Here is a 26,820-nt window from a genome sequence, read left to right on the forward strand (position 1 = left end):
CGCCCTGTTCCCGTACAGGTTGCATGCAAAATTTGCGGAGCTGTGTGTGAGCCAGTAAATCCTACAGTGCGTATACATGAAATGATATGCATGGAAATATAGTTAACTATATCATTATCGTCCGCATTGTTAGTAAATCTCCTTATGTGTACCCAGCATTAGTGCTGCCATATTCCTACAGATCATTTTTGCCTTACTATCACTGTATCTTCCAAACCTAAAGCAACAGGCCGGCACATGCTTCTTCATTCTCTAAGATTTATGTACTGAGAATTGTGGAAGTGACGGGATTTTTTTTCAATGCAAGGATAAAAACCTGTTACATGATTATCTCTCCACTATATAAGTATACCTTCTTGGCATAAAGCAGTTGACGCTATGGTTCACTATTACATATAAATAACTGTCACTACAAAAAAAACAAAAATAAAAAGTATTTAGGTGTACAAAACCTCCATGTATGAATCTAAAAACATAAGCTAAAACATGATACAGGTATTGTAAATTCAAACTGACCATCACAAAAGGAAATAAAATGTTCTTCAACCTAATGGTATTTTTAAGACACAATATTGGCCCTTATTCAGGTTGGCTTGGTAAGCAGCAAACATCACTGCTTACTGAGCACCTGCCGTCCGGCCGAATACCCACCTCCCCTGCCGCTGCATCCCCTCTGTACTATGCGAGGGGATGTGTATGAGAACACATCCCCTCACATGCCTCTGCTAGCAGGAGAAATCACTAGATGCTTGCCGACCATGGAATCAATTCTGCTGCCTTCTCCTGCCCTGTGACATCAGTCGCCTGCCCCCAGCAGGCATAGGCGGGTTAATTGGCTGTTGCGTTATCACCTTCCACTTTATCTCTTCACCAGGCTTAGTACATATGCATACCTCCCAACTTCTGTGCTGATGAAATAGGGCGAGCGTCCGAAAAGGGGTCGGGGCGTATGCAATTATGCTAATTAGCCGCAACCTCATTTTCATACGAGAATAGACGCTGTGCGCATGCGCACAGCGTCTATTCTATTAGATTGGGGGGTCTCCCAACTGCCACCCCCCGCAGCGGGACAATTCCTGCCGCGGGTGGGACAGCGGGACAGGACCCGAAAATCGGGACTGTCCCGCTGTAAACGTGACAGTTGGGAGGTATGCATATGCCCCATAGTGTGTTATAAACTTAATTTCATACCACATAGATCTTTGATCCTAAATTCCCTTTAAATAACTCCTCAATTGTCTAAATAATGTCTGAATATTCCAAAATAGCCAGATATTTTCACAAGCGATGTTATATACTGTACTACTCTTTTGCTCTAAATGCACTGACCCTCAATCTTAACAGAGAATGAACCTCACTGTTCACCCAAGGATTCTCATTTGAAAACCCCCAAATTGACTTTTGGAGTTTGCTGATTAATTTCATATGCAACACTTGTACAGTTTATAGAGTAGGTGCGCGAATGAGCGCCGAGACAAACTGGTGAGAATGTTCCCTTTTGTAATGTTCATTTCAGCGCAGAATTACCCCCAGCTCAGGGAGTATGGCCATATGAAGGCCGGAGACCAGAAGCCCTTTCCGTGGTCTAGTCCAGCACATTCACAGCCAGCCCTGCTTAAGGCTTTACTGGTCATGTGCCAGCCTAGCGCATACCCACTGCCCCAAACGAGGTCCATTTAAGAATAGAGCTGAGGGCCAACGGGCAGGAAAAGCTTGCCTGGGCCCTCCTCAAAAACTAGTTTTGATGGCTGGTGTAGTACTATTCCGAACCTATCTGACAAGCCAATGCAATCTTTGGGAGATTATTTCTGAAACTAAATAAATTATTCACCTGGTTCTTGTCTAATTAGGCTGAAAACAGGTTTGATAATGTATTAACTAAGCAATACTGGGACCATTTTTATCTTGCCACAGGGTAGAAATAATTAGTAATATGAATGTGAAAATCTAATTATAATAGATGCCTCTGCTCCAGTTGAAAGAACCGTGAGGCTGCTTAGACATAATAGTCTGGGAAGGGTGCAAGTCGGAGCCGTCTGTTCCATGTATATTTTATGAGCTCAGTGTATTCCTTATTTACATAAAGGGTTTATCACTTATAACGAGACATTATAATTTGTCTTGTCATTTGTTAAACTTTAACAAACTTAAGATGAAAATATATCAATATATGAACATGTTTTAATCTAAAATCATACACCAGCTAAAATAGCCTAGGGCTATTTTTAATGAAACACTGTATTTGTAATTAATGAAGCATAGTATTTAAAAGCTATACTGTATATTTAGCTGAAACAGATCAATGGGCCTATTAATCTTCACTTAATAGCCGGTTACATGTGCAGAAATGGCTGTCACCTCATGTTTTATGTAATGAGCCCATTCATTATTAGGGGTCATACCAGGGCCATTTTAATGTATGGGCTTAATGGGCAGGTTGCCCAACGGTCCCCCAAATCTATGGGCCTTTGAGCAGGACAGATTGGGCTGTGAGCATCTGCCTCCTGAGCTTTTTGGGAGGCAGTAGAGAATACCAGAGCTGCCAAGCAGATTCTCTTCCTGCTCCCTGACTGGAGCAAGACAGTAAATGTCTTTCAGCATGCTGATTGTTGGATGACTGATGCTATCCACCATTCAGAGTGCAACATTCTCTTCCTGCTCCCCAGTGTGCAGCCAGACAGTGAATGGCTCTCAGCATGCTGACTGTTGGATGGCTGGAGCTACAGTATTTCTAGAGAGGGTGCAGGACTGCAGGAGGGGCATGTTATCATTTGTTCTTAACCACATTCTCGTTAATGTTAAAACATTAAAATGTTAAAACCCTTTATCAGATAGGGCCGTTTAATGTTCAGCAAACTCCGAAATGTACATTTGTGGAGTTTGCTTGCAAGAACAAATGCCATCTTCAGCTTGCACTTGTTCCTGGAGCACCAATCCTTTCTAAGAGAAAGTGATCCATGATGCAAAGAGAGAACCCTCCGTCACATCCTCCACAGCGGCTGTGCGCAAATGTGACCTCAGAACACATATGCACATAGCCAGCAACGGGTGATAAGTAACACTACTACAAATATAGCAGTGTTACGGAAGGGACAGCTGCATTTCAGAGCCGGGGTTCCTGCACAGGTTACGGTGATAAATATTCCCTGCTGCACCTCATACTGAAATGTATACTTAAATATTGACAGGTTATCTGGACCTGATGAAGAATAGACCCTTAAATGTGAGGAGTAACACAATAAAATAATATATGAGCAGTTACTGTATCTAAGCTGCTGAATAGCGCTACACCACCATGGTTCCCTATCATTGCATGTTTTCTATACTCCACTGAGGAGCACAGGTGTATTTATTACACATTTAAAGATTGTCAGGTGGTGCTAATTATTTTCAATGTGATTCTGTTAGGAGACCTGGAAAACATGCACTGCTAGTGTCTAGAATTGGTTAACACTGAGCTATGATTTTAGTAAATACATTGTTTAAAGGTGTTTTATTTTCTCCTTAAGTAAATGAAAGGCTGCTTACCTCTAGCATGGTTATGCTGCATCAGAGAAGTCTGTGTCTCAATGCCCCTTGTCCCTGGCACAGAATGATGATTTGGCAGGCTGTGAGTAGTGTCACATTGATGTACTATTGACTCAGATTTCTTTGGAATGCATTCTGTCGAGTAGTGGTGCCCTCCATTATGAAACACTGGAATGTCTATGTGTTGTTCCCCAATACCATTTTGAACATCAGATACATCACTTGTAGACAGTTCACAGATCGGTAACAGTTGTTTAGAACACACAAGGGAAGAGTTTGATTCTGATCTAGAGACGGCCATCCCAGCTTTTTGTTTTGTATGGAACAAACTATCACGCTGGCAGTTTTCATCTATAATTTCTTGGTCTTCATTTACTTGAGTTGCAGCAGAATTAGGACTTGGTGCATTTAGTGAGGTAGAGACAGAATGGCAAAAATGCTGCTTGTTAGACTGTTGATTTACACTGTTTGGCAGTGAATCAGCTTCAGAGGCAGAATCGTCCATAAATGTGAAATCAGATGGTGTCTGCGGAGCAGTTGTATGATCGGTCGATATAACAGTTGATTGTATAGATTTTTCCATATTATCTGTTATCTCTGTGGCATTAGATAACACTGGCTTGGCAAGTAAAGAATCTGTTTCTTGATGTGCCCGAACCTCTTCTGTACGCCCTGAAGGCTGCAGTGGTGAAGGTGTCTTGCTCTGTGATCCATGTCTAGAAAACCTGTAATGGGATGAAAATGACCTAGGCAGAAGCTTTCTTGAGGAATGTTTACTGGAACGAGTGATTTCATCTTCTGCAAATCCTGAGTCATCTCCCTCACTTTTACCTAAACAGTTCGTAAACAAATTCTTATTAGTGGAGTGGTCCTTTCTTCTATCAAAGTCCTCAGTAACGGATCTTGTGATCTTCTTTCTACACGAGCCAGGTATGCTGGTGCAGCTCCTCACTTTTGTTTTACTCTGCTGGTCCAAGTCCAGGTTCTTCAAAGCATTTTGGGTTGTCGGGGAAACGTCTGTACCTTGACTGGATTCAAATCTCTGATTGCTGCTGTCTTTTCTATGGTGGAAACTTAAGGACGGAGTGCGAAATATACTTCGTCTTTTCCCAGTACTACCTGAGCTGGAATTGGTACTAGATGGCGAGGAACTGGTCAGCCCACCAGTATTGTTGGAAGAAGGTGAAGAAGGCAGTGAGTCTTTTCTACGACTTATGTTGCGTCGAAATATAGGCAGTCTAGAGACAAGCGTTGAGCGCTTTGTTCCTGAGTCCCCCATCAGATCTAAGGTTTCTGCCTGTAAAAATACAATAATTGAACAAATTAAGCCATATACTACTGCAAAGCAGAGTAATACATCAAGTAGCAAATGTCATATACAGCACATCAATAAAATGTTTGGTACACAGTTGTAACAAAAGAAAAATAAACCAACATGACATTGCTTTTTTATTAGGCGCACCACAGAAACAGCACTGGGCCTAATTCAGCATCAGCAGTAGCACCGAGAGAGGGGTGTAGGCCTGTAGGGGGTACTAATTACTTAGGCCCAGGTGTAATAGAGGGGGGCAGTGGCAGTAGCAGCTCTTCTCAACCCAATGCTGCTGTTTGCTGGGCTACAGTGTGGCCAGGGAGGTTCTTAAAGTACTATTCTTACTATTCTTTTCTGTATTTTATACTGGGGTGCATGCCCACGCCTCCCACAATTAAGGTACACTAGCATGCACTAGCACCCCCACTTGCCGGGTCCCTATCTGTGATACAACAGTATCACAGACCCAAACACTTCCCTATACAGCCCTCTGCAAATGGTCCAGACCGTGCCCCTGCAATGCTGTGTAGACACCTTAAAAAAGAAGAATAGCCGACCCTGTCGGTCACTTGACTGCAGTCATATTTTCTAGAAAGCAGTTTCAGGGTTTGCGTACGTGCAGATTAGCAAAATTGCTATTATAGGCATTGAGTATTGAATAAAACCAACTGTACACTACTCCAAAAGGTTCTTAAACTCGGTCAGAACTCCACACAGTTCTCCAGGTCACCTTTGGGCTTTTAAAATGTGACAGATTGGGATACACAGTGCTCCTACTGGGTGACCTGAAAACATGACCTGTGTGGGGTACTGAGGACCAGGTTTGAGAACCACTACAGGCTTATAACACACTTCCTTTATACTGTATGTGCCCAAAAGTTTTGGAATGTGAAACAAGTTGGCTTTATTTCTAACATTTTCCCCTACAGATGGCAGCTGTGATAATTTATTACCATGTCTCTGTCAACACTACTCGAGACATTTACATATACATTATATTAATGTAATAATATTAATGATATTTATATAGCGCTTTTCTCCCAATAGGACTCAAAGTGCTGTACCATTGTCTTTACAGCTAGAAATACAAAACAAGCTTAACAGTGGATGTCAGTAAAATGCTTGAGTAAATAAGTATGTCTTTAGTCTATTTTTAAAGGATTCTGCAGTCGGGGCTTCTCGCACTATGCGAGGTAGAGAGTTTCACAGAGTTGGAGCAACAAAGTTGAAAGCTTGACCCCCAGAAGAATTCAGGGAAATTCTGGGTACTGTTAGTAGTCCTTCAGTGTACAATGATCACAAGCTGATGTGACTTTTCTATTCAAATTTTCTATGTTATGTCAAGTTTCACTGATAATTGTCAGTTCAAGGTCAGCCGTACTTTTGGGCCAATCCAATTTCCTGCGAAGGGTGCAAAGTGCCATTACCACTGTGTGCAAATGTCAGCAATCGCATCCAAATTCACACCCATCACAGACCCTTTTAGTGCCCAACTTACATATTTGTGCTTGCAGCCCTACGGGGCTGCATACAAAAAAAAAATGTATGGGTCAGCAGTACCATAAGTTTGGCATAGCACCACACAAACTTGCAAAAATAGCGGGAAATAGGATTGATTCCTATGTGCGAATTTGAAACATGCCATTGCTTCTGTAGAACATACAAAAGCCACAATTAAAATGTTTTCCCATCAGTGTCTGTTTTTGCACATCTACATCTACCTTCAATAAGAAAGCCAACAACAAAATGGTTATACAAAGTAACAGTATAATGTATCACTAAACAAAAAATATAATAAAAACAAGGCACACAAAATAATAATAATAATAATAATAATAATAATAATAATAATAATAATAATAATAAACAAACACACAGCATAGACAAACTACAGGAAGAGAACGTGAAAGAAGTCACTATTCAAAAGGTATATATTTAAAGCAGATGTCCAACACCAAAAGAGGAGGGTGCAAGTCTAATGTTTAAATAGCCAAGAAGTGTCTAAGGCTAGAAAAACTTAGACACAATTTCCAAAGATGGGGTTCTACTGAAGATGGGATGTTGCCAACCAATCAGATTATATTATCTTCTAGAAGGTGACAAATAAATATGAAGTAGAATCTTATTGGTTGGTTTGGGCAACATCCCATCTTCAAAAAAAACTCACATATTAGTAAATTTACCGTAATGGGTGCAATCTAGCTGAAGCATTCACATTTTTGAGGAATAGGGCTATTTCACACACTCCGGCTCCTGCCGGATGGTGAAATCCCGCACGGCAAGGAAGTCGTGCCCCACTAAGAAGTTTAGAATGGAGGGGATGGCCACAGCCTGGCAGCCATCAATAGTGTCCATTGACAAATACTGTGCACTACTGTGTATGCATGAAGGTCGGCATGACTGAAGGTCAACATGAGGTTAGGTCGGCAGAGTCATTAAATAGAAATGGGAAGGTCGCGTGATGGGACGGGAGGATGATGGAGTGCAGCCTTTAAGATCTGTTGCTGCCTATGCCACCACAACTCAGTCCCGAGATTGAGTGTTTTTCAATCCAAAATCCCGGGATTGAAAAAATGGCACCACAGACAAAACAGTTACTGGGGCAGACAGCATCTACTCGACCACCGGAATGAGGAATGCAGACTGAAAATTTATCATTTGCATGGAGGCGAGGAACACCCTAGCACCGGCCCTGCCTGTACCAATTCATGACTACACTACAGTATATCTGCACCTACATAGCCCCATACTCCTAAATAGCAGTGATGTGATACTAGCCCCTGAGCTTGTAGAAGTACTGTAAAGTCTTGTAAGCCTCTACAGTATATTCTAATGACAAAAATAGCGGGTGTAGACTTCACAATAATGTTCCATTTATCAACAGTATATAAGAGCAGTTACATGAATAAAACATATTGTAGCAGGAAGACAATTTATTTTGAACACTCTCATACATTTTTTGATTGGGTTTTTCAAAATATGGAATTGACTCACGAAATAAAAAGTGCAGAAAATCCATAATCATGAAAATATGAAAGATCTTTTTTTTTTAAGTTAAACTAAATTACAAAACTCATTTTCAGCTACTAAATCAGTTCTGCCAAATAAATGGCAGAAATGATACAGTAAGTTATCCTTGCAACATTAAGTAATCTGTTCTGTCTATAAAAAAAACCCAACTGTATATTAACCCTTTGAGTGCCAACATCTCTGTGAGAGATTCACAAAATATCCGCTAAAAATGCCAGCGCCGCTCACATTTGTTATATAAATTCAAATAAAAAATGTTGTGTTATAAAATATTCTATTTCCTATATAAGGTAAACCTTACAGATCACCATGATGAAGAAAAATGTTTGCTTGCCAATTTTTACAACTATTTTGACAAATTTACTTGGCACTAAAAGGGTTAAAAATCTTAAACCATCCAAAAATGTATTCATTGATGGATGAGACCTGGAAAACGGGCAGGGAGCGGGGACAGGGCTGCAGTGCTTCCGGGAGAATGGGGTCTGCGTGCGCGCCCCCTTCCTGGTGCGCGGTGGTGGATGTATCTGTAGGATATAACTGTCAATGGAAATACATTTATTCATAGTGAGTATAAATTCAGGTCTTGAGAACTTTACAAAATAGTAAGATATATGATACTGATATAAATTGTTACTTGGTAAGGGAAGATTTAATATCAGATGCAGAACACAACCATATCAAAACTAAGTGTAATATAGTTTTATATAGTCAATATGAAAACATTCAAGCAAACATTTCTCTTTATAGAATACATCACCGCATCAGATATACAACTTTACCACTAGAGGGCAAAATATGCCAAACATTCACTATTTCTGCACTGTTCTGTGATCAGTTATATATAGAAATTTGTCATGATACAGTAGTAGCTTCTAATCTGATGAATCGTAAGCATACCTACCATGAGGGAGAACATTCTCTGTTCCTGGACTTCCCTGGCAAAGTATGATTGCCATCACCTGTGGTGAGACACCTTCCATATCAATGAACTATACATTACCAGGGATGTTCAGGAACAGAGCATGTTCTCCCTCATGGAGAGGGTCAGGTAGGCAACTATGAACGTAAGTGCTGTGAAATTTTAATAAAGATAAAACACACACAAATGCTACATCATAGATTGGTAGAAAGATATATACATATACACACACACACACACACACACACACACACACACACACACACACACACACACACACACACACACACACACACACACACACACACACACACACACACACACACACACACACACACACACGGGCCGCACGGATGGTGTAATGGTTAGCATTACTGCCTCACAGCACTGAGGTCATATGTTTGAGCCCCACAATGGCCCTAACTGTGCGGAGTTTGTATATTCTCCCCGTACTTGCGTGGGTTTCCTCCGGGTACTCCGGTTTCCTCCCACAATTAAAAAATATACTGGTAGGCTAATTGGCTCCCAACAAAAATTAACCCTAGAATGTATGTGTGTGCGTGTACATGTGGTACAGAATATAGATTGTAAGCTCCACTGGGGCAGGGCCTGATGTGAATGTTCAACTATACTTTGTAAAGCTTTGCGGAATATGTATGTGCTATATAAGAAACTGTTAATAAATAAATAAAAAAATAAAATATACATACATAGGCTCTTATTCTGGTTCACTCACAAAGGCAAATTCCTTTTCAAATGGACAAAACAGTGTGCACTGCAGGGGGGGGGGGCAGATGTAACGTGCAGAGAGAATTAGATTTGGGTGAGTTATTTTGTTTCTGTGAGTTATTTTTGACTGCTTTATTTTTACACTGCAAATCTTATTCTCTCTGCACAAGTTATATCTTCCCCACCTGCAGTGCACATGGTTTTGTCCATTTGAGAAGGAATTTGCCTTTGCGAGTGAACCAGAATAAGGGCCATACAGTATACACACACACACACACACACACACACACACACACACTGAAGGCATGTATAAGAATTCTTGAATGAAGCACTATGAGGCAGATTTATTAAGTTCGGTGAAGTGATAAATTGTCTGGTTTTTATCACCGGCCAATCAGCTCCTACCTATCATTTTTCAAACCAAGCCTGTAACTTCACAGTTAGGAGCTGATTGGCCGGTGATAAAAACCAGACACTTTATCACTTCACCAAGCTTGATAAATCTGCTCCAATATTCTTAATGGGTTGGTATTGAAAATTCAGACAGTGACAGGCGAACTTTCAAAATCCAGATAAGTATTTTAACCTTAATCCACCCATAATGCAGTCTAAAGGCCCCCATACACTATGCGATTTTCAGCCAATTTCACCCGATTACAGCCTTTTGGATGTGTTTGACATCTGATCTGCGGTCCCGTGCACATCAGATCGGATCAGGTCGTCGGACCTGCTGAACATAAGATATATTGGCATCTGACCCATCATGGGCACATTGTGGGTGCTTTTTAGCAGCCACGATTTAGCATCCATTATATGTGACTGAACGGCCTGTGGGCCAATCAGAACTCGGGGGTGGGACATCCGGGTGCACCATGTCCTGACCCCTGAAAAAAGGAGGTAGGTAGGAGGGAGGAAGCAGCAGAATATGGTTGTGGGCAGAAAGGGACCCCCCTCTCCCCTGCTGCTGAAGGACAGCGTAGGTGCGGGCAGCAGAGCCTGACCCCTCTCCCCTGCTGCTGGAGGTCAGCTTTGGTGCGGGCAGCAGAGCCCGACCCCGCTCTCCCCTTCTGCTGGAGGTCAGCTTCAGTGCGGGCAGCAGAGCCCGACCCCCCCCTGTCCCCTGCTGTAATTACACAGAGATATCCATATTATCTGCCTGAGACGGCAGCAAGGACTGTCCTGGTGACCCTGACTGCGTGTCATCCTGCTTTGTCCAGGACCAACACTGCCCCAGTTTCACATTGGGGGAGTGCTGGGCTGGCAGTTCTCACACCAAGTACTACCCAGTGTGCTAGGTGCCAGCCTGCATTGTCTCAGTGTCTCTGTACCCATGGCCAATAGTGCAGACACAATCGATGATTGCCATCGATGGTGATTCTGCACCCAGCCATCGATAGTAGTAAACAATTTGATGGATAACCATCGATAGCTTTAGCTATCGATGAAGGACACGGACATGGGGAACATACATTTACTGAGCTGCGCTGCACCCAGGCAGCCATTCAGCGGCGCCACTTGGTAACTGCAAAAGCCAGATAGAAAGACAGTAAAACACCACAGATATGGGACACGACAGGGGTGACACAGGTTACATATTTGGCTAGCAGCACAGATCCTTAGGCAGTCAACAGCGGTGTCATCTTTACATTGCTGCTCACAGGGCAGCAGTGGAGGGGTTCAGCAGGCCTGCGTGGGTGGTGGTAGGGTGGTGGCAATGGGGGGCAGAGTCAGTGAGGCTAGGGGGGAGAGTTTGTGAGGCCTAGGGCCCTCTTTGGGTTGCCCCTGATAGTGTAGTGGTACCTTGGGGGCCGCCACCACCAGGTTTGCCCGAAACTGAAGCCTCGGGTGGGGTCAGACAGGCTTCTGCAGGCTGTAGGGGGCCTGCAGGCCTGAAGACCGCATGTGCCGAGGCTGGGGGGTCCTGCTGGTGTGGCGGGGGATCCTGCTGGTACGGCTGTGGGCCTCCTCTACTGTCATTGCCGGGGGCTGAGCAGATGCCCGCGTGTTGCAGCTGGGTGACAAGGCCAGGGGATCCTGCTGGAAGCCACGGTGGACTCCTCTGGCGGCCCTGCTTCACTAATGATAAGCCATACCTCCCAACTTTGTGGTCGCTGGACCCGGGATGTTGCTGATGCGCACCGAAGGCACGCCCGAAATTGCCGGGGGTGTGGCCTAATTTTGGGGGCGTGGTCTATACTCGCAGCTCTCCCGTGAGGCCACGCCCCCATTTTGCCGCTATGGGGGCATGACCCAGAGGCTCTGTGAGCCTCTAGCCATGCCCCTAGCCCCCTGGCTGCTGGAATAGACGCGTCTATTCCCCGCTGCTTAGCAGCCGACAGGGGGGACTCCCAACAGCCCCCCCTCACCACGGGACACTGCCGCCCGCGGGTGGGACAGCGGGACAGGCCCTAATAATCGGGACTGTCCCGCTAAAATAGGGACTGTTGGGAGGTATGGATAAGCCCTTTTAGTTTAGCAGTATCACATACTGTGCACAGGTACGTATTACTAATATTGCCCTTAGGTGCAATATTTCCACTAGAGAATAACAACAAAAGACCAATTGGCTTTTAAATAGGTATTGCAATTCACACAAGTGTCAGGTTACAGTGGCTTAGAACTGAAGTGCAATGTTAATGAGCCCTGTGTTACTGAATTTCACCTTTTTACATTTTATACAAATCTCCGTACACCTTGTAAGACAAAGTAAATTTTTTTTTTATGATTTCTGAAATGTATCACGTTGCCATTAACTCAAGCCCTTTATGATTTTGATGTGGCCAATACTCCCCAGTAATGCAGATATACAGTATATATATATAACTTATTTACAACTTTCAATCTATACATTATAAATATAAAGACTTTCTTCACAGGGTTAAGTCCATTATGAAATCATCAACAGTTTAGTAAACTAACTAGCTGAGCCAGCTAAACACGTAATACCTTTTAATTGCACTAGAAGGATGAGCCCCATGCAGTGTGAGACGATTCAGTGGAGAAATCCCCAATAGCATAACTACTTACATTTCAATTAAAAAAAGGTTTTTTTTTCTTACATGTTAATTGCATCTACTTGAAGAATTAAGCAACTTAACTGGAAAGCATTTTCTTAGATAATGGAATAAAAATAGTTGTTGTTTTTATTTGGGGGGGAGTCTTACAACTGATTAACACAAGTTCAATTTAACGTAAAAAAATGTTATATATATATACAGTAGGCATGCAAGTGCAAATTTAATAAATAGTAGAAGCAACTTTAGCCATAAATACAATGCTAACTCTATTTCACCACTGCATCGTTCATCCATAACTGCCTGAGACCAGAGGCCTTGCTCCCAGGGACACTGGGCTCCAGCAGTCAGAGGGGCACTAATGATTAAAATTAAAATTTGATATATATATATATATATATATATATATATATATATCACAAGAAAAGTCCAATTAGCGCGCAAGTCCTAATCCTTTCAGTGGAATTCAAGTCAGTCCTTTAGCTTTGGGGGAGAAGGAGATAATTTCCCAGCACTTTAGGTCAGATGTACAACCGGCTGCTTCCTCTTAATTACCCTTGCGGGCACCTGGATTCTCAGGTAAACGGTATTTCTAGGAGAGGAAAGAGGAGCGCTCCAAATAGTGCTTTATCTTTTTATTTCAATCACAAAAATAAAATCATCCACAGGTACATTGTAAATGGTGTCACGTACCACAATAGACGGTTAGGCACAACCGCGGGTGATAAACAGCATGAACTGGGGCTGTCTCCGACAGCAAACAGATTGGCAAACGGGTGCTCTCACCACTCTCACATCCACCACGGAGTTCAGACCGACGCCAGGCCACGCGTGGCCTGGCGTCGGTCTGAACTCCGTGGTGGATGTGAGAGTGGTGAGAGCACCCGTTTGCCAATCTGTTTGCTGTCGGAGACAGCCCCAGTTCATGCTGTTTATCACCCGCGGTTGTGCCTAACCGTCTATTGTGGTACGTGACACCATTTACAATGTACCTGTGGATGATTTTATTTTTGTGATTGAAATAAAAAGATAAAGCACTATTTGGAGCGCTCCTCTTTCCTCTCCTAGAAATATATATATATATATATATATATATATATTGAAACACAATAATTATTAATAACACAACTTTTAGGAGGTTTCTTATCACAGTTCGCTGTGTGAATAGATGTGTATGCCTAGCGCAGAATTTGCAACCGAGCGAAAATGTCCATAATTCCACAGTTACAAGCTTACCATCAAATGATTATTCCACTGGGCACCAGTCATCACAAGCTGGAAGTAGCTAGAGACTTATTCGGCGTCCGCGAGCAATACAGACCTATACTGTACAGTCTGGAGCTGACAACACACACCCTCCATTGCCATGGCACTCCTGCGTTTTCCCTCACACTCCTATTAAATGGATGGTTACCGCCCACAGACACCTACTTCCTGTTACTCGCCTTACTAATGGCAAGATTTATTTGCTAGCACATGTCGCGCATGTGTACAATGGGCCATGCACATGCACAGTATATTGATGACCTGCCGCTGTGTGAATTCCCACAGCAATGATTGAGTCTGAATCGGGCCCAATGTACTGAACAATCTGCTTCTAATTTGTAATTTTTCCAATGCAGCATGTAAAATGGCAGAACCTGTTTGCCTGGTACATTATATATTACAACTTTCTATCTCTCGCTCTCTAAGCTTTGCTAAAAAAACCTTTAGGGATCATTTGCAGTCAGCACCCAAAAATAAAGTTTTCATATTAGCTCCAATTAGCTGCAATAAGTAATAGTTATTCTCCCAGATGTACCATTGGCAAATCGCTGAAACATCAACACGTGTGCAAGCCAGCACTACTGGGTGGGCACCACTGGCCTGAGAGAGCTCACATTGGTGAAGAGCTACCTGTATGTTGAAATTACTTCACAGATTAGGATGTCTTTTATTTAATCATTTTAATGTGGGCCGTTCACGTTACTGTAATCACATCTGCTTGAAAAATTAAGGGTCATCTCCTTACTTAAATACACTTGTTTTCATGAGTCCTAGATCACTTAGACAAAGAGTTTATTATAAAGCGTATGGGAGACCCTTATACTAAGTGGAGGATATTTTGTGTTTATGATAAGATATAGGAGAACAGAACATGAAGATTATGCTCGTGAACCTCAGGGAATGGTAAACCGATCAAAAAAACGAAGGGATAAAACATATGGCGCAAGATATGTGATGTACAGCGGGTTGACTCAAGACAACCACAAAGTTTGAGATAGGTGTAATACAGTATGCTGTAAATGTTCTTCCAATTCCTAGGTCCCTCTTACTAAGTAAGATATTCTGTGATATATATTTTTTATTTCTTTCTACTTTACGGCTATCTCATAAAATACAATTGTATTGTAAAGTACCTGGGTTATGGTTGTTCCATGGACAATTGTTTCCCATTTCCTCTTTGAAATACTTGCCATTTCCCCCTAATGACCTCCTTGTAAAGTGCTATTTGTTAAAACACTAGTTTGCAGGAATCTATGATCTGCAAACTCTCTTTGTTCTAGGGAATAGGATTGCCACCTAGCAACAGCTGGTGGGTTATGGTGTAAGCCTCCCGACATACGCTGGAATGGTATAGTGAAATAAAATTTTCACTTACCTTACCACAGCCAGGGGAGTAGGGAGCTTAGCTGCTGATGCATGACATGTGCACAGGCAGTGCACATATACTGCAGGTCATGCAGGTGCACTCTAGTCACATGCACCTGCTGTATATAAGGCTAAGCTCCGCCCCCTGAGGTCAGATTTTACAGAAGCTTACAGATGGCAATCCTAAAGTGGAACAAGAGAGAAATACCATTGCATGCAAAGACCATTGTATGCAAAAATAAATGTTAACTAGAACATTCATAACGAACATAGATCAGATCTGAGAAACTCTACTGGAAGGAGTAAGAATGAAACTGGGTTGGACTAGGAACCAACAACTGAAATAACTGCCATGCTGTACTGTAGCCAGGCATGTTATAAACTGAGGCAAACTTGTGAGTATAGCAGAGAAGAGGAAATAATTAATTTCTGATCTTTAGGTGGCTGCACTTGTTGCTTCTTCTAGGCCTTTGGAGTGCCTTGAATCAAAGGATAAGTTAGGTATATAACCGAACCTTAGAGAGAACAAGCAGCAGACCTAGCAAGGTACTGGGTGGGAAGGGTGGGAGCTGTTGCTAGGTGGCAATCCTATTCCCTAGAACAAAGAGAGTTTGCAGATCATAGATTCCTGCAAACTAGTGTTTGTTCGTCGGGAGGCTTGCCACCTAGCAACAGCTGGTGGGTAGACTACCACACACCTGGTGGTTGCTCTAAGGAACGCAATTCTTTGAGAACCAGAAGGCCTCCAGCAATGTCTAAAGAAAGTCCAAGCGGATGAACAATGTGCAGCTTGCAATACAGGCTGAAATGGTATGCCTCTAGCAGCCATTGAATTAACTGCGTCACAGTGAAGGGGATGGCCTCTGAAGTGGAGTGTCTATTCCAGAACTCTGTATGGTGGAAACTATACACTCCCTGGTCATAAAAGGTCTGGCAGGATGAAAAATATTCTGGCATGTGAGAAAGAAGTTTGTTCGATGTTTCTCCTTAAAGGTACTGTGAGGGGTAAGTAAGTGGATTGGCAATCAACTATACAAAGATCTGGATCTGACTGGTCTCTGACCAGATCACATTCCACCAGAGGTGTGTGCATGGAACTTGTTTTTGTGTGTCCCCGTAGAATAATAAGGAAACCCATTGGCGTAGGGGTCATCCAGGTTCAGATATGTGGTTTGACGAAAACTCAGCCCCTCTGGCTGCAAAGGCAGGGGCTAACAGTGAAGCTAACTTCTTTGAAAGGCCAAAGATATCTGCAGATGGTGGTATAGTGGCCAAGAAGTACAAAAAGGGATTAATGTCCCACCAGGTAGAATGCCATAGCATGGTGGGCTAGCTAGAAAGAATCCTTTAAGTATTCTTATTCTCTGAGGCCTGGGATAAGGAGAGCTAGAGTCAAGCCATATGAGCATATCTTGGCATAAGCCAAACCTGTTTCGAATGTGGTGGCAAGGAAGTCCAGAGTTATGCTAGGCTCGGAAAAGGGGGCCTGAAGAAGGAAGGTTAGAGGACTGTAAGGCTAGAAATTCAATTATGGATTGATATCTGGATCTTATTCTAGGCCTAAAACAGGCAAGGTGTGGAAAAGGCAGAGAGGTTGGGAATGGTCTGCAACCTAGTAATGTTGCAATCCACATACAATGTGGAAGATGTTTCAGTAGGTCTGTGCTGCCCTGAAGCAGTCTGTAGATGAACCTAGAGGAAGCCCGGAACCTTGTGAAAAAGGTTGATAAAGGGAACAAAACTCTGGAGGGCCAGACAGAGTATGCCAGAAATATTTGGGTATTTTGGACACGTCTGTTTTGATTTTGTGGATGACCCACAACCGCAGAGCCAGAGGGAAAAAGGCATATGAAAGTGGAATGTCAGCCCGCGAAAAAGGACATAGCATCCATGTGGAGAGTCCCTTGATATTTGGATATGAATGTCAGAACTTGTACGTTTGATGGTGTTGCAAACGTATCCACTTGTGGGTGACCCAAGGTCTTTGCAATTCTGAGAAAGATCTCTGGTGTGTTATGGCAGCAGTGGGATCTAAATCTACACCTCCGAAGGAACTGGAGAGTCGCTCAATCCACAGTATGACTGGTTATGTATAAGGAAATGGCTATCTTGTTTAACTCTTCTTGTATGCATGTAGCAAACAGGAGAATGGACCGCTGTACTGCCCACTTCCAGGCATTTATTGCCTGCTGACAGAGAATGCAAGATCAAGTGCCTCTTATTCTTTTGAGGTAGATAAACAGTGGTTTTGTTGTCCAGACAGAGCTGAACTGAATTATCCCATGGGTCTGAGGGAAATACAGAGGATATAGCCAATCTGGCAGCTCTTAGCTCTGAGATTGATATGAGCTTTAGAATCTCAAGCGGTCCACTTCCCTCCTACTGTATTGCACTGGGTGAATGCCCCCCAGCCCATGAGGGATGCATCTGATGTGATGACTATGTCTGGAGTAGGAGGTAGGGGAGATCTGGAATAGGAAATGTTTTCCAACTGTGAATCTCCCTGTGGACTATGGGAGATAGTATCATTTTGTCTGTCCTAATCCTGTCAAATAAGGGATGATAGGAGGTTCTGGAATTGTCTGCATATGAGAGGTACGTGGAGAAAACCCAGGATCTGAGGCTCTCATTTTCCTTATCAGCCTAGCCAAGTCTCTCAGTGAAAACTGAGCACCTAAGAAACAGACTTGTATGGCGTTCCACTTGTCTGAGGGAACCGCTATTGATAAAGAAGAGGAATCTATCAAAGACCCCAGAAAGACAACAGATTGGGAAGGTATTAATACAAATTTCTCAAGGTTCTTATGAAAACCTAGATGCCAGAGGAGCGACAGGATAAGATACCTGGGAGAAAAGGGGGACAATTGTTCTGCATGCACTACCAGGAGATTACCTAGGTAGATAATAACAGTGAACCCTTTACTGTCTGAGGTGTGTAATTGCTGCCTTCATGATGCATATGAGTATGTAAGGGGCATTGGACAGTCCGAAATCCATTACAGTCCAGTTGCATGGAACGTCTCTCCACAGGGAACTTAGCAGCCTCCTATGATTTGGATGTTCCAGTATCATGTTCAATGCCTCCTTCGGGTCTGTTTAGCTACAATGTTTAGCTTGGACCAGCCTAAAGGGTATATCTGCTAAACCCTCCATATGGAAAGACCAAGGTTTCATATATATTCAGTACTGGCCTATATGAAAGGTCCTGTTTCCTTACAGGGAAATGGTAGCTGACCCAACCTATTTGCAATTGTCTGCCGACTCGATCTAGCCCTGTTAAAGGGCCAGGGACATTATTTATCCAGCATCCAGAACTAGTGTTCCCTGGATGGGAGCATATCTGGTTAGGAAAAGGAACAAGGGGAATATGCCCCTCCTCCCACCTGTACATGGTAGTCCGCCTACAGGAGGCCAATGCTCTGGAAAGACAGGGAGGAATCCTCTGTCTTTATTAGGATGATATTCACTTCACCTCTCGTGACCTGTGTCTGGGAGAAGCCTCCTCTGAGCACTCTGTGGCTGTCACATTGCTCTAGGTTCAAACTGCTGGCTCTAACAGAATGACCCTCCTAGCAAACAGGCCCCTTAAAGGGCTGGGGACTTTAGCAGAACTTTACCTTGTGTATGAAGTCAGGACTGAAAGATCAGAATTAGGTTTGGGACATCCACTGATGCAGGAGCTACATTACTGAGATCTGCACTTGCTTGCTGGCAGTTCTGCAGGCATTTGAAATAGAATTAAAGGCCTGGCCAATAATCAGGGTAGCTCTATTAACAGCTTTCAATAGGGCCATTTGGAAGCAGGGAATCTAGGGAGTTCGCTGGAACCCTTTTTACTCTGCCTAATCCAGGGCAAATAATACTGGCCCACAGTGTCAGTTACTATGAACTTTATTTATTTTTATTTATTTATTTTTTGCAGCACTTTTCCCCCCACTTGTGCTGAGAAAGCAGAGTCAATCTCTAGGGTAAAAAGGGCAGGGATTTCAGGAATGCCCAGGTGTTACAGAGAACAATCTGTCCTCCTTAATGAGGGGCTGCAAAAGCCAGCTGGGTGAATTACTACACCTCAAGCACTTGTTCAGGGCAGAGTGTGCTGTGTATAGCATAAATGGGGCATTTCACTTGCCAATGCCACTCAGGTCATTTGCAAATCACTATATTCACCCCTGTGAGAGGATTCACTGGATCTTGTTACATCCTCCAACTCCCAAGCCACTCCCTGTGAGTTAGCTGGGGACTGTGTACTGTGGTGACTAGTCCCTTTTCTGAGCACTAGTCCCTGTTATGAGCTTGTTGTTGAGCATACTGCCAGTGACAGGCAGGAAAATGTGCCGGCCATGGGCAAGAGAGGGTGGTCTGTTACAGACCTCTCAGGTATTCCTACTGCAGGCAATACCTGGTAAAGAGATGTTATTGCCTGAACAGGCATCTCTTGAAGAAACATGAACTGTTTGTTTGTTTCTTTTTGTGCCTTTCCACAACACTGTGAGAATAGGCAGGGGGAGGAGGAGACTCTGCCTGTCTGGGCTCTCCTTTCTCCTTTACAGACCTCTCAGGTATTCCTACTGCAGGCAATACCTGGTAAAGAGATGTTATTGCCTGAACAGGCATCTCTTGAAGAAACTCTGCCTGACTGGGCTCTCCTTTCTCCACAGAAACTTCCCTGCTGTCTTCCGACCTGACAGGGTAAAATAACTTTCTACTCTTAAATAATACCTCATATGGGCCCTTATTCTGATCGGTGCGGATATTCCCGCATTCTTACGGTGCGGTCCGCACGCCACGGTGTTTTGCCGCGTGCGGCCATCGTCCGTAGAAATGCCCACGTGTCCTCCGCATTCGGACGGACTCACTCTTTAAGAACAGGGCGTGTTTACGGACGACATACAAACCATGCGTGTGCGGGAGAAACACTCCGATTCGGCACGGTATTACTGAGTATTACAGAGTATGCTCGGAAATACCGCATCCGAACGGGAGCCAAGCGGTGCTACCGCCCGTAAGCGGAGTATTTACGCCAAACAACCCACTATTATGTATCTTCTGCAATACATCACATGACCCACTTATTCAATTACCTATCCTCATAAAAAACTGCTTATTTTGAATTGGAATCAATTAGATGCCAATATATCCTTACAAGCATGCCTAACACATGCATTGCACACATTAACCCTTACAGCAATTGAAGTGCAATGGTTTCAATTAAAGCACTGACAAGCGTCCTATTAGTGAGTAATGAGTAAAGGAGTAGATTCTATTGGGTTCAGGTGTTAATGGTTGTAGTCATTAGGCGTACGTTCGCCTAGCGCATGAACGAGTGGTGTCCGCAAAGCAATAGTACACTTGTGGACACCGCACATTTCTGCCCTTTTTGATCGCGTGCATTCGGAGTGTTTTCCGAATGTACGCCCCCCAACATAAGTGTACTCCCCCGTGTCCGCCCATGTTTCCGCCCCGTTTTGCCCACTTTGAAACTACGCCCATGTGTCATTCCGCATGACGCCCATAATACGCCCCTATTTCCCGAATGATAGCGGTGAACAGTTCTGGACGGGATCTGGCCGAACTGGTACCGAGTCAAGGCGTGGCACATGCGCGTTGCGTTCTCCACGCATGCGCAGACGCCGTAAAGACGCGATCCGAAAGTATGCGGTAAAGTCCGCGTCAATCAGAATAAGGGCCTCTGTGAGGAAGAGGAGGTATAAGCAGCCACAGCCATGTAATGTTTGGAGGGCCGTTTGTTTTGCTGAAGGATGGGGATTTTATTAGTCTGTCTGTAGCAGACACAGACACAGCTTCCTCCTTCCTTCAGCGCTGAGGTAAAATCTGACCTCAGGGGGCGGAGCTTAGCCTTATATACAGCAGGTGCATGTGACTAGAGTGCACCTGCATGACCTGCAGTATATGTGCACTGCCTGTGCACATGTCATGCATCAGCAGCTAAGCTCCCTACTCCCCTGGCTGTGGTAAGGTAAGTGAAAATTTTATTTCACTATACCATTCCAGCGTATGTCGGGAGGCTTACACCATAACCCACCAGCTGTTGCTAGGTGGCAAGCCTCCCGACGAACAAAGAAGAGTGCTCTACTGTGTACACAGGGTGAATTCATGCCCTATCCCAAGATGGCCAATGCGATCACTACTGAGCATTAAAAGGAGTCATCGTGAGACCGTGTGAGTCTCCTAACTTAGCTCCAATGAGAAACCAGATTATTAGCTGCTATAGAAGCGGTTTGAGCATCTTGCACCACTACCAGTTTGCAGTATACTGTATGCTAGCTGGTGAGCTGTAAGAATCCTCCTATCACCAGTGTACATGTAACAGTATGTAAGGCTGTACCTGATCTATCAATAAACCGCTGTTGAAGCAACTGGACTGATCAAAGCTTGAGCAATCCATTGGTGTGTGTCTACATAACTTAATATCATCACCTGACATTAATGAAATATTAGCTTTCAAGATGCATTAGCAATTACCTTAATGGCTTGCTACCAGTGGCAGCTCCTGCCTTTAGATTTAAGGCGGGCTGCAATTGCCTGGGTACTGCTCATGGCAAATGGAACACAACATGCAGATAATCTACTTTAAATCACCTTAAACTATGGAATAAAGTAACCTTGATTGTGATTGCTCTGTACCAGTGATTTTGTGCATATACTCAGGGGCGGATTGGCCTACCAGGAAACCATCTGCAAACCGCAAGCATTGGGTAAGCTGCTTCTGCTGTCACCCAAGTACAGCCTGCGACGCCCCGAGGAACAGTGGAACATTTTAGCACCACCACATAGTGCTCTAACAGTGAACTTGGGGTCCCCCCCCCCCGAGCCCCTGGGCTCCCCACTACACCCTATATTATATTTTATGCTTAATAAATTTGTTGTATTACAACTTCTCTTTCAGCCTATTTGCTTGACCTATATCAGCACAGATAAACACATATACATCCTGACATCAGCATACCTAGTGGTACTCATACTCCGTTATCTCATTAGCGCAGGTCTCCATACCTCCTGCTTCCATATTATCTATTGGAGGGTGGCCCCCCTCCCTTGGAGACCAGCAGCTGCTACAAGATCCAACCGGTGAGCGCAGTGTCTATACGCAGATCCCCTTATTATTACCCGGCCACAGAAACTGCAGCTCCTAGATGGGAATCCTAGACATAAGACACGACAGGGAACTCAGGGCAACTCAGATATTCAGAGAACTAGACACGTCTACACAAATCCAAGCCAATGGAAACAAATTCTGTGACACTTTCATTACACTTGAGAAATTAGTCACTAAAGAAACAAGACTGTGGTGGGACACAAAGACTTTAGAATGGTATATTAGCAACAATCTCATACCCAAAGGTTTAAAAATAAAGAAAATCCCCTCCCATCACACAGATGACATAGAATTCATGAAGAAATGGGACCTCATTACACATGACTGCTCCCTCAAACTTACACAATTAATTGTGGACACACAAACAACTGAACTAGGACAACTTGACTCAGAAATAACCGCATTAAACACAAATCTAGATGAGTTTAAAGACAACACTGAGTTCAAACAATTAGAGGAAATTTCCAGGCAAAGGTTGCTTAGGAAAGAGACGACTGTGATAAACACCAAGAAAGAGAAAATACTGAGAGACAAGATAGGGAAGAAATCACACAGACTTAAGACACACAGACCTAAGAACCAGACCACTGAGCGCGACTCCAGACAGGCAGATAAATTTCCTGTCCACAAACCAAATACCCCCATTTACAAAAGACTGAAACTAACTTACCAACAATATATGACAAAGATACACAAAACAAACCAAAAGCAAGGACATCAGCTAGGAAGACACATATCCACAACCGCAGAACAAGAACCCACAGAACTGATCGACAGTAGCTTCAGCACTGGTAGTGACAGAGACAACAGCGACACATCCTTCTCTACATACAGTATTGAAGAAACCCCACAGAAATACGAGCAGGCAGCCAGACACTCACTGGAAGCAGGCACACAGCTTAGCTTTGTAACAGTGAGGACAAAGGCACAAGAAATACAACCACTTGACACAACATGTGTGGACCCACCTTTTTTAGAACAAAATGCAGGGGCCGTACCCTGCAGAAAGACCCAGGAAGACGAGACACCATTACCAATACCGACCACACAGGGGGAACAGAAAACAAACAAAAGAAAACTTATAACACTAGAAGAGGGTGTAGAGGAGGGAGACTCACCAAGAAAACACAAGACACACAAAACCAACACAAACCCGACACAGACAAGGCAGACAAAACTGGTATTTTCAACCTCAGTAGACTCACACTTGAAGACAGGCACATCAGCGTCCTCAACAAAGGACTAAAATTCGCCCCGACAGCTAGACTAGACAAATTCCACTCATATTTAGATTTACACAAATTCACCAGAAAACTGACCTTAGCCAAATACTACCACAAACCACTACCATACCAGCCCAAACCCAAAATACAGGACATATACAAACATTCTGACCTACGACCTAAATCTAACTTCTATCCCCAGCACATGAGAGGGCATCTCATTGATACATTTGAGACAGTAGTCACACGGGACTTAGAAAACCTTGATTTAAAAAAACACAAAAAGACCCTCAATCTGACCAAAACAGAACTGACAACATTAAAAGAATTGAAAGAGGACGACACCATTACAATTAAACCAGCCGACAAGGGGGGGGGGGGGGGGGATTGTAATACTAAACACAGACGACTACATCAAAGAAAGCAACAGGATACTCAATGACACAAACACATACCAAATACTACTATCCAACCCAACACATACTTATCAGGAAGAATTAAAACACTTACTACTGAAAGGTAAAGACTTAGGTATACTCACTGACAAAGAACACTCCTTCATAGACAACCCCAACCCAGTCATCCCAGTATTTTATCACCTGCCAAAGATCCACAAAGACACACAACATCCACCAGGACGCCCAATAATATCCGGGATGGGCTCACTCACCTCAAACCTTTCCCAATATTTAGACAGATTCTTACAAACATACGTGAAAACCCAACAATCATACATAAAAGATACTACTGATATTTTAAGGACATTACAGACGACAGAATGGCAAGACAACTTCTGGTTATGCACAAGTGACATCACTTCCTTCTATTCAGTAATAGGACATGACCAAGGTATAGAAGCAGTTAGACACTACCTAGAACAGGACAATGACATACCACCAGAGCAAACACTTTTCATAACAGACTGCATCAGGTACATACTAGAACACAATTTCTTTTGGTTTAATGACAATTACTACAAACAGACAACAGGTACCGCCATGGGCACCAGATTCGCCCCGAGCTTCGCCAACCTCTTCATGAGTAAGTGGGAGGAAGAGAACATATGGAGGGGTGGGGAGCTCGGGACGAATCTGGTGCTCTGGCGACGCTACATAGATGACATCATTTTCATTTGGAGCGGCACAAAAGAAGAACTTGACACATTTAACAGTAATCTGAACAATAACAACAATAATCTAAAATTCACTACACAATGCAGCCAAGAAACAGTTAACTTCCTTGATATCACCATATTCATACAAGACGGAAAAATCAACACCAAAACATACCAAAAACCTGTAGACGTTAACAGTTACATTTTATCCACAAGCGGACATCACCCCAATTGGCTCACTAGCATCCCCACCAGTCAGTTTCAAAGACTACGCCGCAATTGCACTAACTTGACAGATTTCCAGACCCAAGCAAAAGATCTTAGTACACAATTTACAGACAAAGGTTACAACGAAAACAGAGTACAAGAAGCCTATACTAAAGTAGAAAAAATAGATAGGGAAACCCTACTCATACCCAAAACAAAAAACACAGATGAGCACAAAGACTTCAAACTAGCATTCATAACAAAATACAACGACGACAATAGACTATTCCAAAAAATATTACAGAAACATTGGCATTTACTGCTAGAGGACGAAACTCTAAGTGACATCCTACCGCCCAAACCCACAATCATCTACAAAAAATCGACAGATCTAAAACAACAGCTGACCCACAACCACAGCAGACAGACAGAACAAGCCCAAGACAACAAAGGTTTCTTTCATTGCGGATCCTGCAAATACTGCACAAGCCACACGATAACAACCAAGAAGACAGACAGATTCTCCTCAAAAGTGACAGGTACAGAGTACAGGATTAATGAACACATAACTTGCAACCACACGGGGGTCGTATACCTGGCGAGCTGCCCCTGTGGGTTGCAATACGTAGGAAGAACCATTAGGAAACTCAGGGTCAGGGTGGGTGAGCACATGCGAAACATCGCAAAAGGTTCAGACACACACAGCATCTCCAGACACTTCAAGGAGACACATGACTGCAATCCCAAAAACCTGACAGTAATTGGGATAAAATTAGTAACCAGAAACTGGAGAGGAGGCGATTACCTCAAAATGATAAATAAAGAAGAGCTAAAATGGATTTTTAACCTTAAAACTCTTACACCAAGAGGCCTTAATGTAGACAACAAGGTCAGGTCAATCAGCACAACGTATTAAAACCAAAGCTCAACTTGACAAAGAAGGGCATAGTGCCCACTACCAATATGGCGACCCCTGCAGTGTAGAATCCCGTTTTTCAAAAATAGGGTAGAACACTGTCCAGAGTCCCACACAGCAAGGCTATTATAAAATGATAGCAGACATACCCAGGTGCGACAGACACCCATTAGAAACTGACAAGTTTCATAAACAGACTTAAGGGCATGTTTGCCCATAACCAAAATGGCCGGCAGACAAACCCAGGTACGGCAGACACCCACCAGAACTATATAGGAATTGACAGTGTTTCCAATACAGACTTGAGGGCACATTTGCCCATAACCAAAATGGCCGGCTCAACACCAGAGACCCGCCCCCAGGATTGCACTAGAAATACCCCCGGTCACCACATCCAATATACAGCATCTCCCTGAAGAAGGCCGCAAGGTCGACACGCGTTGGAGGACATTGCATTAACAGACACCCATCCCAGCCTCCTCCCGTCCGGAGTAGAGCACACGGCAGACGCCAGGACTTCAGACCCGGGTGCAGGGATACCGCGTCACCCGCGTCATCCACATCCCGGAAGTCGAGTCCTGTGCTAAGCTCGTGGAGCCCGGCAGGACGTGCGGACACGGCGCCGACCTGAACCGCGGCGGGATTGCGGTACATACGGAGGGAACGAGGACCGGAACCAACATCAAGCACAGGTTAGAGGTGTACTGCGGACGGGACGGGACGCCAGCCCCCCGCACCACCGGCCTGTGACCGACTCATCCCATCCACTATATTGACTTTTTTCTTTCTTCTTTTTTCACTCTCCCCCTACCATTGTTATTGAGACTTGGAGAGCGCATCCTGCATACGGTGCCCAGCCCCTGCTGCCACCCAGGTACAGTGTTATCTGCGCCCCTACTGTGTGTCCCATACTCCCCGGCACTTGTCACCATCTGCAAACCGCAAGCATTGGGTAAGCTGCTTCTGCTGTCACCCAAGTACAGCCTGCGACGCCCCGAGGAACAGTGGAACATTTCAGCACCACCACATAGTGCTCTAACAGTGAACTTGGGGTCCCCCCCCCGAGCCCCTGGGCTCCCC

The 26,820-nt window shown here is 43.9% G+C and overlaps 1 protein-coding gene across 2 annotated transcripts in view; it reads right to left on the bottom strand.

The window, feature by feature from the left end:
• Positions 1-26,820, bottom strand: part of CCSER1 (coiled-coil serine rich protein 1) — an 873,181-nt gene that overhangs the window by 700,311 nt on the left and 146,050 nt on the right. For both annotated transcript variants that reach the window (XM_083179106.1, XM_083179105.1), the window contains exon 2: positions 3,529-4,825. In XM_083179106.1, coding sequence (XP_083035232.1) covers positions 3,529-4,807 — 1,279 coding nt within the window. In that variant the 5' untranslated portion in view covers positions 4,808-4,825. The remainder of the gene's footprint in view (positions 1-3,528; positions 4,826-26,820) is intronic.

Source organism: Crinia signifera, chromosome 1 (genome assembly GCF_055691185.1).
Source record: "Crinia signifera chromosome 1, ASM5569118v1, whole genome shotgun sequence".
Lineage (NCBI taxonomy): Eukaryota > Metazoa > Chordata > Amphibia > Anura > Myobatrachidae > Crinia > Crinia signifera.